This window comes from Arabidopsis thaliana, chromosome 3, assembly GCF_000001735.4.
Source record: "Arabidopsis thaliana chromosome 3, partial sequence".
Classification (NCBI taxonomy): domain Eukaryota; kingdom Viridiplantae; phylum Streptophyta; class Magnoliopsida; order Brassicales; family Brassicaceae; genus Arabidopsis; species Arabidopsis thaliana.
Window position 1 is genome coordinate 8,785,065 of NC_003074.8, and position 16,070 is coordinate 8,801,134.

General features: G+C 35.1%; 5 protein-coding genes across 12 annotated transcripts; 2 read left to right on the forward strand and 3 right to left on the reverse strand.

The window, feature by feature from the left end:
• Nucleotides 1-1,624: 1,624 nt before the first annotated feature.
• AT3G24250 (glycine-rich protein) lies at nt 1,625-2,327 on the forward strand. The gene has a single exon (NM_113330.3). The coding sequence runs from the start codon at nt 1,700-1,702 to the stop codon at nt 2,111-2,113; it is 414 nt and encodes a 137-aa protein (NP_189067.1). The 5' UTR covers nt 1,625-1,699; the 3' UTR covers nt 2,114-2,327.
• Nucleotides 2,328-3,749: 1,422 nt separating this feature from the next.
• AT3G24255 (RNA-directed DNA polymerase (reverse transcriptase)-related family protein) lies at nt 3,750-8,307 on the forward strand. 8 transcript variants are annotated; one of them, NM_113331.3, is made up of 14 exons: nt 3,790-3,934; nt 4,015-4,126; nt 4,288-4,826; nt 4,911-5,534; nt 5,634-5,738; nt 6,019-6,172; nt 6,271-6,335; nt 6,414-6,494; nt 6,650-6,729; nt 6,804-7,020; nt 7,151-7,206; nt 7,343-7,471; nt 7,585-7,768; nt 8,019-8,304. In NM_113331.3, exons 3-14 carry the CDS (start codon nt 4,407-4,409, stop codon nt 8,142-8,144), a joined length of 2,241 nt encoding a protein of 746 aa, NP_189068.2. In that variant the 5' UTR covers nt 3,790-3,934; nt 4,015-4,126; nt 4,288-4,406; the 3' UTR covers nt 8,145-8,304. The 8 variants fall into 8 exon arrangements, with proteins under 8 accessions (NP_001327638.1, NP_001327640.1, NP_001327639.1 ...); NM_001338675.1 differs by having other exon boundaries at nt 4,211-5,534; NM_001338674.1 differs by lacking the exons at nt 4,288-4,826; nt 4,911-5,534; nt 5,634-5,738 and adding an exon at nt 4,211-4,278 and having other exon boundaries at nt 3,789-3,934; nt 6,054-6,172; nt 8,015-8,307.
• A 465-nt stretch (nt 8,308-8,772) lies between these two features.
• On the reverse strand, nt 8,773-9,897 carry AT3G24260 (paired amphipathic helix Sin3-like protein; the record flags this gene model as incomplete). Its single annotated transcript, NM_113332.1, has 1 exon — nt 8,773-9,897. The coding sequence occupies one exon, from the start codon at nt 9,895-9,897 to the stop codon at nt 8,773-8,775; it is 1,125 nt and encodes a 374-aa protein (NP_189069.1).
• A 1,579-nt stretch (nt 9,898-11,476) lies between these two features.
• On the reverse strand, nt 11,477-11,967 carry PUM25 (pumilio 25; the record flags this gene model as incomplete). Its single annotated transcript, NM_113333.1, has 2 exons — nt 11,477-11,757; nt 11,835-11,967. 2 exons carry the CDS (start codon nt 11,965-11,967, stop codon nt 11,477-11,479), a joined length of 414 nt encoding a protein of 137 aa, NP_189070.1.
• Nucleotides 11,968-13,869: 1,902 nt separating this feature from the next.
• On the reverse strand, nt 13,870-14,418 carry SMAP2 (small acidic protein 2). The gene has a single exon (NM_113334.3). The coding sequence runs from the start codon at nt 14,308-14,310 to the stop codon at nt 14,074-14,076; it is 237 nt and encodes a 78-aa protein (NP_189071.1). The 5' UTR covers nt 14,311-14,418; the 3' UTR covers nt 13,870-14,073.
• Nucleotides 14,419-16,070: the final 1,652 nt, after the last annotated feature.

Consider the following 16,070-nt stretch of genomic DNA (forward strand, 5'->3'; position numbering starts at 1 on the left):
TTGTACATATTCTGAAAAAAGTAGATTATGCATTCTATCATTTATACATGTTCCGAAAAAAATAGAATATGCATTCTACCATTTATACATGTTCCGAAAAAATAGAATATGCATTCTACCATTTGTACATGTTCTACGGATTTTAGAATTGAAATGTGTTCTACAAATTTCAGAATACATCATTTTATATGTTCTGCAAAATTTAGAAGATATATTCTACACATTACTCAATGTTCTACAAAATTCAGTATACGTATACTACGATTTACTCTATGTTCTGAAAAAGTTAGAATATAAATTCTACGAAATTTAGAATATATATTTTGAAAAAAATAGAAACCTTTAAAAATAGAAACTAAATCTAAAAATTAGGAAATTACATATTTATGTAAAATATTATAAGTAATCAAATATATGGTGAATATTATGTATTTATAGTGTTATACGTAATTTAGAATGAGTATTTTGATTAGTTTAGAAGTAAAATCACACAAATTAGATTCTCTCTTATAAAAACCTAAAAGATTTTTTTGTTTTTCTCCTTTCCACGAGAGTTTCTTTCTCATACTCATTTCATGATCTTTTCATATTTTTTATAAAATTATGCTGCAAATCAAAGTTGATGTAAAAGGCTCGTTGACAAATTATGCTGAAACTTTTTATAATTGGGGTTTAGCCTCTATTCTAGTGAGAGTTTTTGGATTTGGAGATATAGAATCATATTTCTTCAGTTCTATATTTTATTTCATTTTATAATTAAGGGTATAATTGGTTTTTAATTTTCCTTAAAACCTATTTCACCAAAGTTATCTATATAAAGTATAGATGGACAAACTTTTGGAAAATCAAAAGTATTGAAGATTGTTTCCTTCAATGAGACCATAATAAATTTACTCTTGAAACGACCCAACCACCATTTGTCTTGAAAGAAGATGGATTGGAAATTTGGAAGTGAAAAACGTAAAAAGTCGATAAAGGTTAAGCAAAAACTATTTGTGTAATGGTTTATCGAATATAGCATTGACAATTGGCTATAGACTTCTGTTAGTACTGTTTCATTTCATTGGCTCAGTCTCTGCTATCCAAAGAGAGCGTTTTGGAAATTGGCTTAACTTTAATTATAGTGATAAACGTTAAAGTCACAACCGTATTAAAGTGATTTGTTTCAACGTATCAAAAAATTAAAAATCGTTTCATACATTTAATCGCTAAATTTAAGTTTTAACAAGCAATAGTAGAAGACTTCAAAATGTAACAGCGAAATGCAGACATCTTGATTTGCAGCTTATCATATTAAAAAAAAATTACATCGAACCACTATATCACATTGACTCTACTTTTGCACTAGGATAAAATCTAAAATTTTAGGATATACGAAATACGAATTAATGCTCGTTTCAATAGTTTACTAATTCTTGTGAATACATCTATCTAAGTAGCTACGAAGCTCCCTATACATAAAACCATTACATTTCCCATAGAAGAGGACTGTCATGACCAATGATAATTGTGAACAAGTCATTAACACTTTCTTCACCTTTAATTAAGTCTTATCCAATTAATTATCTTCAACTGTAATCCGTCTCTTTCCTTCTATATAATCCACTACATTCCATGCATGCATGCTTTCAAATCCAAACATAACATCTCAACATTGAACTCGTTTGAAATCTCTAAACAAGCGATAGAGCTAAACAAAATGGCAATGAGGTTCTCATCACTTACTAAAATCGTGCTTCTCTCTGCAGCTATGTTGCTTTTGGTCCACGCAAGTGCTCGCACTTTACAGCAAACTCAGACTCTGCCTCTCCAAGGAGGAGGAGCTGCTCCTACCAAAGATGAGCCTCATATGGTTAATGCCCCTCTTGAGGACCAGAAGAACTTCATCTACGGCGGTGGAATTGGCGGTGTTGCCGGAGTTGGTGGATTCATGGGGATGCCAGGTGGTGGAAGTGGTGGCTCTGGCATGACTTTCCCACTCCCGAGTGGGACGCCGCTTCTTGGTGGGGCTGGTGGGCTTGGTGGTTTGGGTGGTGCAATGGGGTTCCCTGGTGGACTCGGTGGTGGACCTAGTGGTGGTGGTGTTCCAAGTTCAAGCGGTGGTTCTCCTTAAGACAGATCATGATGATTAATTGGTTCCTATGTAGTATGTAACTCCAAGATGTTTAGGAGGAAGTGAAGTTTTGTTTCGTTGTGTTAAGTTTGGATCTTTGATGTCGTTTCTGTGTTTCTCTTATCGTCTTTTTCGTCATCAGTTTATGGTTTGACGTTATGTTTGTGTTTCCTTGTTCGTAATTTCTTTAATAATATTCGTTCTGTTTTTGTTTAAATATTCTGGTATGTTTTATAGAAATCTGGCATAGAAATTAAGTCATGCAACAAAAGCTCGACCAAATCATTACTCATTACAAAAGATTAATTTCACCAAATGATCTTAGAACCCAACGTTACAAACAATAAAGTAATGATGCTTTCAGTTTGTGAGATTTAACCACACCAAAGCATGGCAATATTGACCATGTGAAATCAATAATAAAATATGGTTACATAGATTTAGGCATTTTAGATGCTTCTTACTCATGACAAAATCAAATTATCGACACTATACCAATAAAGCATACTAGTAATAATAATCTAGCCACAAAACACCGATTCCAACGAGAATTGTAAATATACAAATCAAACGATAGAAGCATAATTCAACAAGATCCGATATCGAATATAAATGCATGCATGTGGTTAGTTATCTTTAGAATGAAACATAGGCTTAGAGGGATTGGAGATCAAACCGGACAAGAAGGCAAAGATGTTTGGAAAACAACGACACGGGTCGTCAACTAAGATTTCGACATAATTATTTCATTTTAAATTTACTGCTAACAAATAACAATCCTAATGTATTTGGTTGTTATGAATGTATAAAATTAATTATCCAAATCCTTAAACCTTATTTTTATTTTTATCTTTGATAAATTGATTTAAAATATATAATTAGGGTCAATTTATAAATTTGCTTTTAAAAGGACCCCCATTTTCTATATAATTTAAAGTTCTCTAGATTTTAATATTACTAATATTTTCAGAAATTGTAGAATATGGTCTTTTAGCCTCGTAAGATCTCTAACGAGTTCGGTCTCTCCGAATTTACCCAAGTTAAAGTCTTGTATCATGGAACAAAACCTTGTATGTTTTCATGGAGACCGTTTGTTCGTAATGATCATCGTTATCAACTCATCAGCGTTGCCCATATCTTCAAAAAATCTCGATAACTTGAGGGTAAAGAAAGTCGAAAGTGGTTTCAAAGAATCAGATAGGAGACGACTTAGGGTTAGAGTATATATATATATATAGTTTTAATTAAAAGTTAATGTTCGTGGATCGATATGTTAATTCGTTAGGTTTTGTGAAACGAATCTTTAATATATTTTGTCTGTAGTTTTAGCGGATCGGCCCGAACGGCCCAAATAATCTCGAAGCACCCCATCTGACATCTCTAAACATGGTTACAACTTACTTACAACATGTGGCAAAGCTGTTTAAAGTTACAAAGTAACCTAATTAGTAATTACAAAATGAAAATTGAAATTGTTTAAAGTCCGGTACAATACTTGAATTGAATGCTTCGATTGGTCAATCCAAAATTGAACCGGAATTGCAATTAACTCCAACTCTCGGGGGTCTAATTGATTCAATTATAATTTAGGGGTTCAATGTTGAAGAAAATTATAAATCTAGGGACGTTTTTCAAGGTTATGTATCTTCTCCTTTACCTTTCCCATTTGAAAATTGAAATCGTCTTCTCTGCTTTCAACTTCACAACTACACTCTCTTCAGTTCTCTAACAGTAGCGCCAAAATGAATCCCCAAGACTAAAGCTTTCTTCAATGGAAGAAGAAACCCACGACGGATCTCTCGATCTCCAAGAGATTCGCAGGTTTTCTACTTCTCTTTCGTCTCTTTCTTTCATTGATTTTTGTGCTGCTTTGTTCATCTATTTGCTCTCATTTTTCTCAGGCGCGTGAAAGAGTTCGATTTCTTTCCCCGGAATTGCAGAGAAGAGCCTGTAGAATCGTGTAGTTCCGATTACGAGACTCTGGTGGTTCAAGATTTTGTTCTTCAGTTTGAAGTAATTGCGAGATTTCGAGAACTCTTTTCCGTTTTTCAAATTTGTCTAATTTTCGATTAGATTGCTAATTTCGTTTTCGTGTAGCCAAAGGTGAAAGAGATTGTTGAAGATTACGGCGATGTTGATTTATTGGATGTTGATCACACACTTGTGTTTTGCAGATGATTTGTTAGTTTTCACCGATGGCAAGAAAAGTTCTATAGAAGGAATTCTTCAGATCTTTGGTAAATTTGCAGATTTCTCCGGTTTGCAGATTAGTCTCGAGAAGTCGACCATTTACATGGCTGGAGTGAAAGACAATGACAAAGCAGACATTCTTCACAGTTTCCCTTTTGCCTCCGGCGCACTACCTGTTCGTTACCTAGGGCTACCATTGCTGACAAAAAAGATGACGACAAGCGACTACGGCCCTCTCGTTGAAAAAATCAGAGTACGAATAGGTAAATGGACGGCGAGACACCTCTCCTTTGCGGGTCGTCTACAACTCATTAGTTCGGTAATCCATAGTCTAACCAACTTTTGGATGTCTGCGTTTCGTCTTCCAAGTGCCTGCATCAAAGAAATCGATAGCATTTGCTCTTCTTTTCTCTGGTCTGGCCCCGAACTGAATACAAAAAAGGCTAAAGTAGCATGGAGTGATGTTTGCACACCCAAAGATGAAGGAGGGTTAGGCATCAGATCTTTAAAGGAAGCAAACAAGGTCAGTTTGTTAAAACTCATTTGGAGGATGCTCTCGTCTACTTCTTTGTGGGTTCAATGGTTGCGATTATATCTGCTGCGAAAGGGTTCCTTTTGGTCTATCAGTGGGAACACAACTCTAGGATCATGGATGTGGAAGAAGATTCTTAAACACAGAGCTTTAGCTTCAGGTTTTGTGAAGCACGACATTCACAATGGCAGCAATACATCGTTTTGGTTTGATAACTGGTCAAAGATAGGAAGGCTGATTGATGTAACAGGTCATCGGGGTTGCATTGACATGGGAATCACTCTTCACGCCTCTGTAGCTGAAGCGGTTGTGAACCATAGACCAAGACGCCACCGACATGATACTCTGCTTCGAATAGAAGACGTCATTGCCGAGGTGCGCCACCAGGGACTTACTTCGGGGGAGGATACAGTTCGTTGGAAGGGAAATGGGGACATTTTTAAACCGTGTTTTAACACAAAGGAGACCTGGGCTGCAACTCGGGAACCAAAACTGAAAGTCAACTGGTATAAGGGTGTTTGGTTTTCACATGCAACGCCTAAATACTCAGTTTTAGCTTGGATAGCGATAAAGAATCGTCTAACTACGGGAGATCGGATGTTAAGTTGGAATGCGGGAGCTGACTCTTCGTGTGTGCTCTGTCACCACCTCGTGGAAACGCGCGACCACTTGTTCTTCACATGCCCTTACTCAGCAGAGGTATGGTCTACACTCACACGAAAGCTCCTTTCTCAACATTTCACCAACCGCTGGGAAGCTATTCTAAAGCTCTTAACAAACAAGTCGTTGGGGCACGAGGTTCCGTTCTTGACAAGATACACTTTTCAGCTAACTCTCCACTCTCTTTGGAAGGAAAGAAATGGCAGACGACATGGAGAAGTGCCGCAGGCTGCAGCTCAAATGGTTCGTTTCCTTGATAAGCAAGTCCGAAATAGGATCTCTTCCATTCAAAGCCAAGAAGACAGAAGATATAATGGTTGTATGACATGTTGGTTCGGTTCTAGATAGTGTGGCTCTCTACATATTCTTTCTGACCTTATTCTTTGACTCTTGTATCTAAAATTTATAGGCACAAACGTTGCACTCGATGTAAATCAGTTTTTTTTCGAATAAATTTTAAATTTTATTCAAAAAAAAAAAAAAGAAGATTCAGGTTTGCTCTGTTGTTTCCTGTGAGATTAAGATGAAGTATGAAAGTCAAATAATGGTGAAATTAAGTGATGGAAATCTGACAGATGCTTACTTGGAGTACTTGAGAAATGAGCTTCAGTCTGTGGAGGCTGAAAGTGCCAAAGTTTCTGAAGAAATTGAACGTCTTTCTCAGTCTCATGCCCTAGGTTCTTCATTAGTTTTCTTCTACTGATTTAGTTTTAGATCATATAGAGTTTGCTACTGTTATTTTTATAATATGAGTTTTCTTCTATGGATTTGTTAGATTCTAGTAGGTTGCAAAGGGATCTTGAAGGTCTTTTACTGTCACTGGATTCTATGTCATCTCAGGTTATTTGGTTGAATAGATTATTTCTTTGGCTGGAATCAAAAGGCTTAGTTTTGAGAGTTATGTGATTCTTATTTTAGGATGTGGAGAAGTCAAAAGAGAATCAACCATCTAGCAGCTCAATGGAAGTATGTGAAGTGATTGATGATGACAAGTTTAAGGTGCCATGTTTTTAAGTTTTGTTTCTAAGAGAAGAAGCTTTTGTGTGTGTGTGTGTGTGAAACATGTATTAACAAAATTCTTTGCTTGTCACTGCCTATCTTCTTATTGCTTTTATATTGTGCATGGATTTGATCATCTTTCACATGTTTTTCAGATGTTTGAACTCGAAAATCAGATGGAGGAGAAAAGGATGATTCTTAAGTCATTGGAAGATCTGGATTCGTTACGTAAAAGGTAATTTAAACGTACTTTCAGATTTACATATTTACCCTGTCTTCATTAGAGTTCTTCACTTGTTCTACCTTCAGGTTTGATGCTGCAGAACAAGTTGAGGACGCATTGACAGGCTTGAAGGTGCTCGAGTTTGACGGAAACTTTATTAGGCTCCAACTGCGAACATATATTCAAAAACTAGACGGTTTTCTTGGACAGCACAAATTTGACCACATTACTGAGCCATCTGAATTGATCCATGAATTGCTAATATACCTGAAGGATAAAACTACAGAGATAACAAAATTTGAGGTAAGAACACTCTCCGTCTTTCACTGCTGACTATTATGCTTTAGTTTTGCATAAATCCTAGATAAATGTATCTGTTTCTTGCTTCTTGTTCCTTTTTGTGAATAAAATTGAAATCTGCTTTCTTGCTCAGATGTTTCCAAATGATATATACATAGGAGACATCATCGAGGCAGCTGATTCTTTCAGGTTTGCGCTCTAGTATCTTTATGTCCTGAAATTTGTATTACTTATCATTCTGAAACTGTATGGTACGTAAGTTATAAGACTAATAAGTTATCAGGGACGATAAGATGATATCATTCTATTATTCTTAAAACTGCAGGCAGGTAAGGTTACACTCTGCAGTGCTAGACACAAGATCTTCAGTCCAGTGGGTTGTCGCCAAAGTGCAAGATAAAATTATTTCAACAACTTTGAGAAAAGATTTTGTGATGAGTTCGAAAACAATTAGGTGAGCCTTCCCTTTCAGTAGCTTGAGAGGCTGAATTTTTCTTTCGTAGCTAACTCATGTCATTGAGTGTCTGAGCAAGCCAATTGACTGCATGTTTTGTGATCCTATGGCAGGTACACGTTTGAATACTACGACAAAGATGAAACAATTGTGGCTCATATAGCTGGAGGTATTGATGCATTTTTAAAGGTCTCTGATGGTTGGCCACTGCTGAATACCCCATTGAAGCTTGCATCTCTCAAGAACTCTGACAATCAGTCAAAGGGATTTTCTCTGAGCCTTATCAGCAAACTTGAGGTAAGATCATGTTTCTCCAAACTCAACACTTTCTTCTCGATTTTACAATTCCATCATAAACAAAGGTCTTCTCTGTTCCTTCTCCAGGTCATTGTTGTCAGTCTTATTTAATCTCTCAAATCGAACATTTAGGATATGTAATAACATGATTAAGCCATTGTCCTAGACCAAATACAGTTTGCAACATTGTAGATGTAAGTGCTTTTGGTTTTGCTCAGCGTAACGATTTGTCTCTTGCTCTACTAGTCAGGAACTAGCGAACTCCTTGGATTTAGAGACCCGGCAAAACTTATCAGGCTTCATGGATGCTGTTGAGAAAATACTCGTGCAGCAAACCCGTGAAGAACTCAAGTCCAATGAATCCTCCCAAAAGTGAGTACCAAGAACCACCTCAAGAGTTTGTGCAGTTTCTATCTCCTTATTGTTTTTGTCTTGGGTTGTTATCTGCAACTCTTTGTTGTAATTACTTTGGAAATTGGAATTGTATCAATACTCTTGCTTATGTCCTCAAGTTTCCTTTATATATCAATATCCTTAAACACATTATTATCTTACTCTCCGCCATATATAATCAGAGAACTAATGAAATAATCTCCAAATAATCTCCAAATACTTCTCCATTCTGGTTAATGGAGGAAAACACCAACCATATATAACTTACGGAGAAGTAATCTCCAAATAATCTCCAAATACTTCTCCATTCTGGTTAATGGAGGAAAACACCAACCATATATAACTTAGTGATTACTTCTCCGTAAGGTGACAACAAAACTCAGAGGTCTCTTTAAATGGAAGAAGCTAAAGTTGTTCTTTGAGTGTTTTAACTGTTACTTTAGTCAATTTAAGGAAGTCAATATGGCTTAGTAAATCAATTAAGAAAACCATTTAAAATCTACCAAGTTTAGTCTAAAAGACTGTTGTCTACACTTAGCTAAACCAAAAAACAGAACCAGAACCAGCACCAAATAAACCTAATGAAATTTCCATTTTAAATTAAACCACGTTCAGATTGTTCTTGTCTTCACTTGAGATTCTTGTGCAGTGGAACCTCTTTGCCTTGTAGAAAGTTTTTCAATCGTTTGCTTCAAGACAGGTTTCAATCTTTCTCTTACAAGAGTGACCTCGCGCAGTTTCTGATTCAACCGGTTCAAGATCGCAGGTAAAACTCTTTGATGATTTTCTTTCACTATTTCAAGCATATCTCTACCATATAAATTTTCTGCACATCTGTAGAACTTCCCTCCAAGATCTTTCAGGTCCCTCTCTCCGTTAATAACTTCCTCTGCATTCTTCGCTGCACTTGTTAGAAATCCCACCAACATATCTAGCTCGAACATCTGATCTTCCCAGTTGTACATATCTTTTTCGATATCGGTTAGGTTCTTCTGTGCCTGGATATCATAACTGTTCACAACCCAAGTGTTGTTTAGTACTGTAGACGAGACCGGTGTCTGTTCTTCCTTGGGAATTAGCTTATAGTTAGGTGTCGCTCGTTCAGTCTTTCTCCTTTTCTTCAGAGGTCTCTCAGGTTGGTCTGATTCCTTTGGAGGCAACATTCCTCTCTTCCCCTTTCCCTCCAACTTGATCTTATCCGACTCTGTGTCTTGGGGGTTATCATCAACTTTAACCCTAGTTCCAGCCTCATCTTCTCCATGACCGTAGGCAATGTCTACGAACCGTTGATAAAGATTCTTGTATTTATCGATCAAACGTTGAAGAGACTTAACGAATTGGCTGTAATCGATTCTATGAGACTTAAAGTCTTTACACAAGCAAGTGTAAACTCTCAATTCCGACCGAGTTAGTCTCTCCTCGATAGCCTTCAATAACTCTGTCAACTTCTGTTTCGCTTCTAAACGGTCCTTCATCTTTCTCTCCACATCGTCTTTAGGTTTATAAACTATCCGTATACGAGGTATCATCTTTGGTTCATTAAGAAGAATAGGGTTCTCTTCCGGCTTCTCATCATGATCAATCTTTCGATTAAGGTTATTGTCTTTAAGCCTCCTAAGTTCTCTAGTGAGTTCGGGATTTCTGAGTAGACGTACCGAAGATCGTAACCTTGTCTGTACCGATGAAGACTGTGTCTTGACACCGTTCGTCTTCATCAACTCATCAGCGTCAGCCATATCTTCTGAATCTCGATAGCGTGTGAGCGAAACAAACGACTTAGGGTAGAGTATATATAAGGTGTTTTCGTTTTCCTTTTTTTTTGAGGAGATTAACTATCTAGATTTGCTGAAAGTACGCAGATTACTTGTTTTCTAACCAATGGTAATAAATCAATTTATTTAAATTAGTTTTCTTTCAACTGATTAAAAACAATTAAACGCAAATTAAATTTTGAGAATCAGTATTTGTCTTATATATAAATTTATACATGAAAAATATAAAATATTTACAACAAAAATCATCATCTTATGAAGAGTTCATGAATCTCATCAAATCTCTCTGTTTTCTCTTGCAACAAAACTCACGGTGATGTCGTCTATACAAATCTTGTTGCTTTTTATATTAGAATTTGTTAGATTCTAGTAGGCTGGAAGGGATCTTGAAGGATTTGTGTTTAGAGATTTATGTCATTCTCATTTTAGGAGGTGGAGAAGTCAAAAGAGAATCAACCATCTAGCAGCTCAATTGGAAGTATGTGAAGTGATTGATGATGACATGTTTTATAGTTTTGTTTCTATTATATGAAGCTTGTGCCCCATCTGAAATTTTCTATATTTCTCTTAGTTCTTTCCTCTGGCTAACATACCTAAGATACTGTATGATATGCATCCAACCTCAAAGTTATATTTTGTTGAATCTTAAGGTGTCTGTCATAACCTATCTTAAAACTGCAGGCAGGTAAGGTTACACTCTTCAGTGCTAGACACAAGATCTTCAGTCCAGTGGGTTGTCGCCAAAGTGCAAGATATAATTATTTCTAACAACTTTGAGAAAAGATTTTGTGATGAGTTCGAAAACAATTAGTTGAGCCTTCCCTTTCAGTAGCTTAAGAGGCTGAATTTTTCTTTCGTAGCTAACTCATGTCATTGAGTTCTCTGAGCAAGCCAATTGACTGCATGTTTTGTGATCCTATGGCAGGCACACGTTCGAATACTACGACAAAGATGAAACAATTGTGACTCATATAGCTGGAGGTATTGATGCATTTTTAAAGGTCTCTGATGGTTGGCCACTGCTGAATACCCCATTAAATGGAAGAAGCTAAAGTTAGTGTTTTAACTATTACTATATAGTCAATTTAGGAAAGTCAATATTGCTTAGTAAATCAATTAAGAAAACCATTTAAAATCTACAAACTCAAGTCTAAAAGATTGTTGTCTACAGTTAGCTAAACCAAAAAACAGAACCAACACCAAAAACAAATTAACCTAATGAAAATTACATTCTAAATTAAACCAGGTTCAGATTGTTGTTGTCTTCACTTGAGATTCTTGTGCAGTGGAAGGTCATTTGGATTATGTGTAGGTTTGGGATTTGGCTCGAGTGATCTCTACATGTGGTGAGTTTGTAAGAAAATGAAGTTCGGGAATCGAAAAAAACGCTTCATAAACCCAGTAAAGCTACAAGAGATGGATGTTACAACTAAATAACACTTGCACTTGAAAACTAAACAAAGTTTTTATACAAAGAGTGCCACAAGTGGAGTGGTGGTATACACAGAGTAAAAATGAGACAATGTAAACAAGAGAAGGCCAGTCAAGCTAGACGAGTGGATCTGTCAAAGGCCTCAATGACTTGATAACCATATCTATGCTTACACAAATGAATACTGCGGGTGACGAGGACGGAGGTGAGACTGTGCGGAAGATCAATACCGGTGCGTTTAAAACCCCAAATGAGACGCTGAACTACATAGTTCCCAACACGATCTTTCACCAAATTCTCAAAGTAACTATCAAACTCAGAGGCAATCAACGTAAGACACCTTTCATCAAGCATATCAAGAAACTTCTGCACAGGGTAATTAGAGAAGGAGCCTGATGAAAGGGACACAAAGTGACCAGAGAACTTGTTTACCCTTTCTTATCAAAGGCAGCTATCAAGCAATCATTACCAAACATGGAGAGCAAAAGTGAACCAGCATGATGTATAAGCAGTAATAGGTTCTTGTTACCAATCTCATTACGGGAGAGTTCAACAAAAGTTGCACCAACTTGAATCAGGAACTTGAACAAAAGTTGCACCATTCTCATATTGACTTGATTTAAATATTAACAAAAAATTATATCTATGTTATTGTAGAGAAGAAAAAAGAAAAACGTATATAATTAAAGATTAGGAAACTCAAGTCCTTTGAAGAAAAATAAGAAATAAAAAAACCCAAGCCTAAAGTAAACCTTGATAAATCGTCATACCTTTTCTCAACGATACTATTCTATAATACATATTTAACTAGATAAGTAATCCGCACCTTGTGCAGAAAAAAAAATTATTAAATAAATTTAACATTGGATTAAATATAGAAGTTATTCTAGTGGCCAAAATCTATAATGACTTTAGGGTTTATATAGATATATGTGATATCCATTATATGATCAATAATATATTGGCAAATATAGAACAGAACATTTATATTTTATTAATATGTTTAGTATATAAAATGATGATTCTTTTGATATTATAACTTATTCTTTATAAGATAAATAATATTGCTAAATAATTCGCTTAACGCATTAGTAATACTATTTTTATGTATTTTTGTAAAGGTGAAAACGATTTTATGTAATATATGTTTGTGAAAAATTTGTAGTATTGTGGATGAATATGATATTGGTATTCTATTTATAGGAAAATATGTTTTTACATATGTAGGAAATTGTCTTTTTTCCTTGCAATTGTTTTAGAAATTTGTTACAAGATATTAATGCGGGAAAAATGTAAATTTTTGTTTCGGAATATCTATAGTAAAATATGATTTTGTTCCCATATTTTCTAATATTTTACTTATGTATTATTAGTTAATGATATACGCAGTTATTCTAATTGGCGGCAGATTTGCTATATATACTTGATTAGGGGTAGTTTTCTTTTGTAGACACATCAATCTGTATGAAATTTACAGGATGAAAAACACTCGGCCACGAAGAGCCAAAATTTAGGTTTGCGTTTTGCTGTGTGAAGAGAAAATATGAGTCAAGTATGGGTTTGAAATTCAGTAATTTGAGAAGAGTTCATTGACTAAGTATTGACGTGAGTATGGTAGAATATACAATAAACCATATACTTACATAACTAATCATAAAAGGAATTGATAGTCTTATACTACATGCACTAAGTCACTAACCAACCTGGCTTAGCATTTCTAAACACGAATTTACAAACTGTTAAGATCTCGTGGCGTCTGACAACATCCAATAATGACAATGGCGATATGAAGAAACAAAAGCAGAGGGCTAGACCAAGCATGAAGTTCTTTAACGTTATTTTTTGTTAAGAGACTGAAGAAGAAAGAAGGATTCTATGGAGATTGGAGAGAGTGGTTGAGCTCGGGCAAGAGAATAAACCAATGTACCACTTTAGATACAATGTTTTGAGCTTTCTGAAGAGAAAAAAGAAGAGAAAAACGAGACTAAACAATTATTAGTTTTTCATAGTTATATTTAACTACAAACTGATTGTTTTCGGTGTATGTGTATAGGTACCAAATCCATTGGCTTTCGAGATTGAAATTAATTAAGAAACTCATAATTCCATACATACATACACAATATATGGACGAAATTTGAGTAAAATTCACTAAGCTTCTGTCCATAAAACCTTAAGTGAAAAAGGGAGATCAATCCCAAGAATCTATTGAAAATATGATAATCTTAAGTAAAAAAGCAAACTCAAGAATCATAGCTTTATGGATAGAACAAATTATAACGCTCTTGGAAGAAAACAAGAATCATCCGGGTCCTATTCTCTACCAAAACAAAGAGTGCCACCACACACGAAACTTATACACTTCGTTTTCATCGAGAATGTTCATGTATATGAGGAAATCTTGAGATTTAGGGCAACGTCTTGGGAATCTCCTACTTATAATAAATTGAAATCAAGAAAAAATATAACTCATGCAATGATCAGATTCCAGATTCAAGATCATATAATAAATCAAACCCTATATCTTCATGAAAACACCACAAGACATATAAGAACAATCACTACGAGAGCAGTGAATTTAGTAGAAATCAATACAATACATAAGGGTTTATCAATTGCTTGAGTAACAATGAACCCCTAAACAATAATGTCTAGAGATAAAAGATATGTAAATCGAAAAGAAATAAACCCTAAGAGAATGATCGAAACTAATTGATATCGGAATCATCAAAATCATCCTCGAACTTGTTGAAGAAATCGCTGTCTTCGGGCTTCATTTGAAAGGGTGAAATTCCTCCAACTTCAAACTGCATATCCATGGGCCCGAAGTCGTCTTCATCGATCTCCATCTGCATAGGCATCGAGTATCCTGGATACTCCATCTCACCCAGAAAGTCACGGTACACCATCGGCCTCATCGGGTCTTGTTCCCAATATCTATCCATCGTTTCGCTTCCTTTGCGTGAAAATCAAACAAAACCTAAGGATAAAGAGAAAGAGAGGTGTTCTACTTTTTGAGGGTTAGGACACCCTTAAGTAATATCCGGGACATTATAAAGGCCCATTAGTAGAGGAGATTGGTCCATTATACAGTCAAGATAAATTAAGAGATTTCTTTCTTTATGTGTCATCAACAATTAGTTTTTAAGATTTTTTTCTAAAACAAAGATTTTGTATTAGATTATATTCAACATATGTAGTATCTACTAAAATAAGCCTTTCTAATAATTATAATGACCATTATAAAGAAAAAAGTATATTTATTTTTATTTCTTATTTTTGGTATTGATTAAAATATACATATCTAACGTCTATATAAGAAACATATGTGTTTTACAATTATCAAAACTGATTACTTCCAACAGAAGGAAACATACAAATTTGTTAACATGTATTAGCTGAAGCTCTTCACCAGTAAAATCATTGCAAAGATATATGATTCAAAATTGGGAAAAATCTTCCCTAGTAGAGAACAACTCAATGACAATGTGAGGACAAAAGCAGAGAAGAATAAACACTAAAAGAGAAACCTTTTGTATCATAGTATTTACAACATTTAACGATCATAATTTTGAGCATTTTCAGGATTGATCAAAATCTATATATATATATATGATAAGAGACTTCATTTTGAATAATCAAATAAGATACAAACAACCTTAATCCGTATAATAGTCATTAATTTATTAGCTTGTGGTGGAGGTGGTTTTTCTGCCACCTATAGGATTCTCACACGGGACAACATGCAAGCATGCATATTGTCAGAAACATACTCAAGAAAGCCAAAGAAATGACCGGCCTCGAGAATGACCAGTATGCAAGGACGCTATACTATCCTAAGTCCTAACTCCTAATCCATAGAAAAATACTCTGAACACGTGGTACGTGACTTGTCTTCTTAAACGATACTTGGCTAGAAACTTGCAGTTTCGTAATATGTAGCCGTCCAAACTTTTACTTCAAAGTCAATCTCGGTTAAGAAAACATGTTCTGTCCACCAAGGTAATAAAGATCAAGAGTACTTGATCGACTATAATTTCATCAAATATATCACGACTTGACAGGCTCACCTACTTATGACGGAGGGCTGCGATATTGGTTACAAACACATCCTCGCTGACGATCATTCGGTTATAACCTTTCAAATAATTTCAATTTCTTCTAATCCTTTCAAATAGATGACAAAACAGTCTTTTGGTGAATAAATCTTTCATTCATACCAAAAATAAATAAAGTGCAAATGTGCAAATGATTGCATATAAGGAAAATAAATAAACGTACCTAGCTATTTTAAGTGACACTTTCTAGGATTTCTCAGCCATAATGATTCCACCGTTCTTCATGGTGCTGTGAGAAAGAGGTTCATTGTAGATTCTATCCATGTAGGTAGAAATTTTTGTTTTCTCAAATCATCGATATGGTTTATTTAGTTCCTCATGTAAGAAAATACTTTGTTTATGAAAGTTTTCTCTGTGGATTGATTTTTCACACAGCTCCGTTTCTTCGGTTTCCTTTGGAATGTACATGTAAGAAGTATGATGTATTCCATTTTCAATATGTTTTATTTAACATAAAATCTAGATTTTCGACCAATAACCTTTTCAAGTAAAAGACCAGAACAAGTCAATTTAGTCATTTTTCGAACATCTAAAACTTAAACTTATGATGATGTTACGACTCAATCTTTTTAAAAGTTCCCCTATTA

Bases quoted from the DNA above. Each gene is read 5' to 3' on its own strand.
- AT3G24250 (NM_113330.3), top strand. From the start codon at position 1,700: ATGGCAATGAGGTTCTCATCACTTACTAAAATCGTGCTTCTCTCTGCA.
- AT3G24255 (NM_001338675.1), top strand. From the start codon at position 4,245: ATGTTGATTTATTGGATGTTGATCACACACTTGTGTTTTGCAGATGAT. The intron at 5,739-6,018 runs GTTCGTTTCCTT...TGTGAGATTAAG, and splicing joins CGCAGGCTGCAGCTCAAATG to ATGAAGTATGAAAGTCAAAT. The intron at 6,173-6,270 runs GTTCTTCATTAG...TGGATTTGTTAG, and splicing joins TTCTCAGTCTCATGCCCTAG to ATTCTAGTAGGTTGCAAAGG.
- SMAP2 (NM_113334.3), bottom strand. From the start codon at position 14,310: ATGGATAGATATTGGGAACAAGACCCGATGAGGCCGATGGTGTACCGT.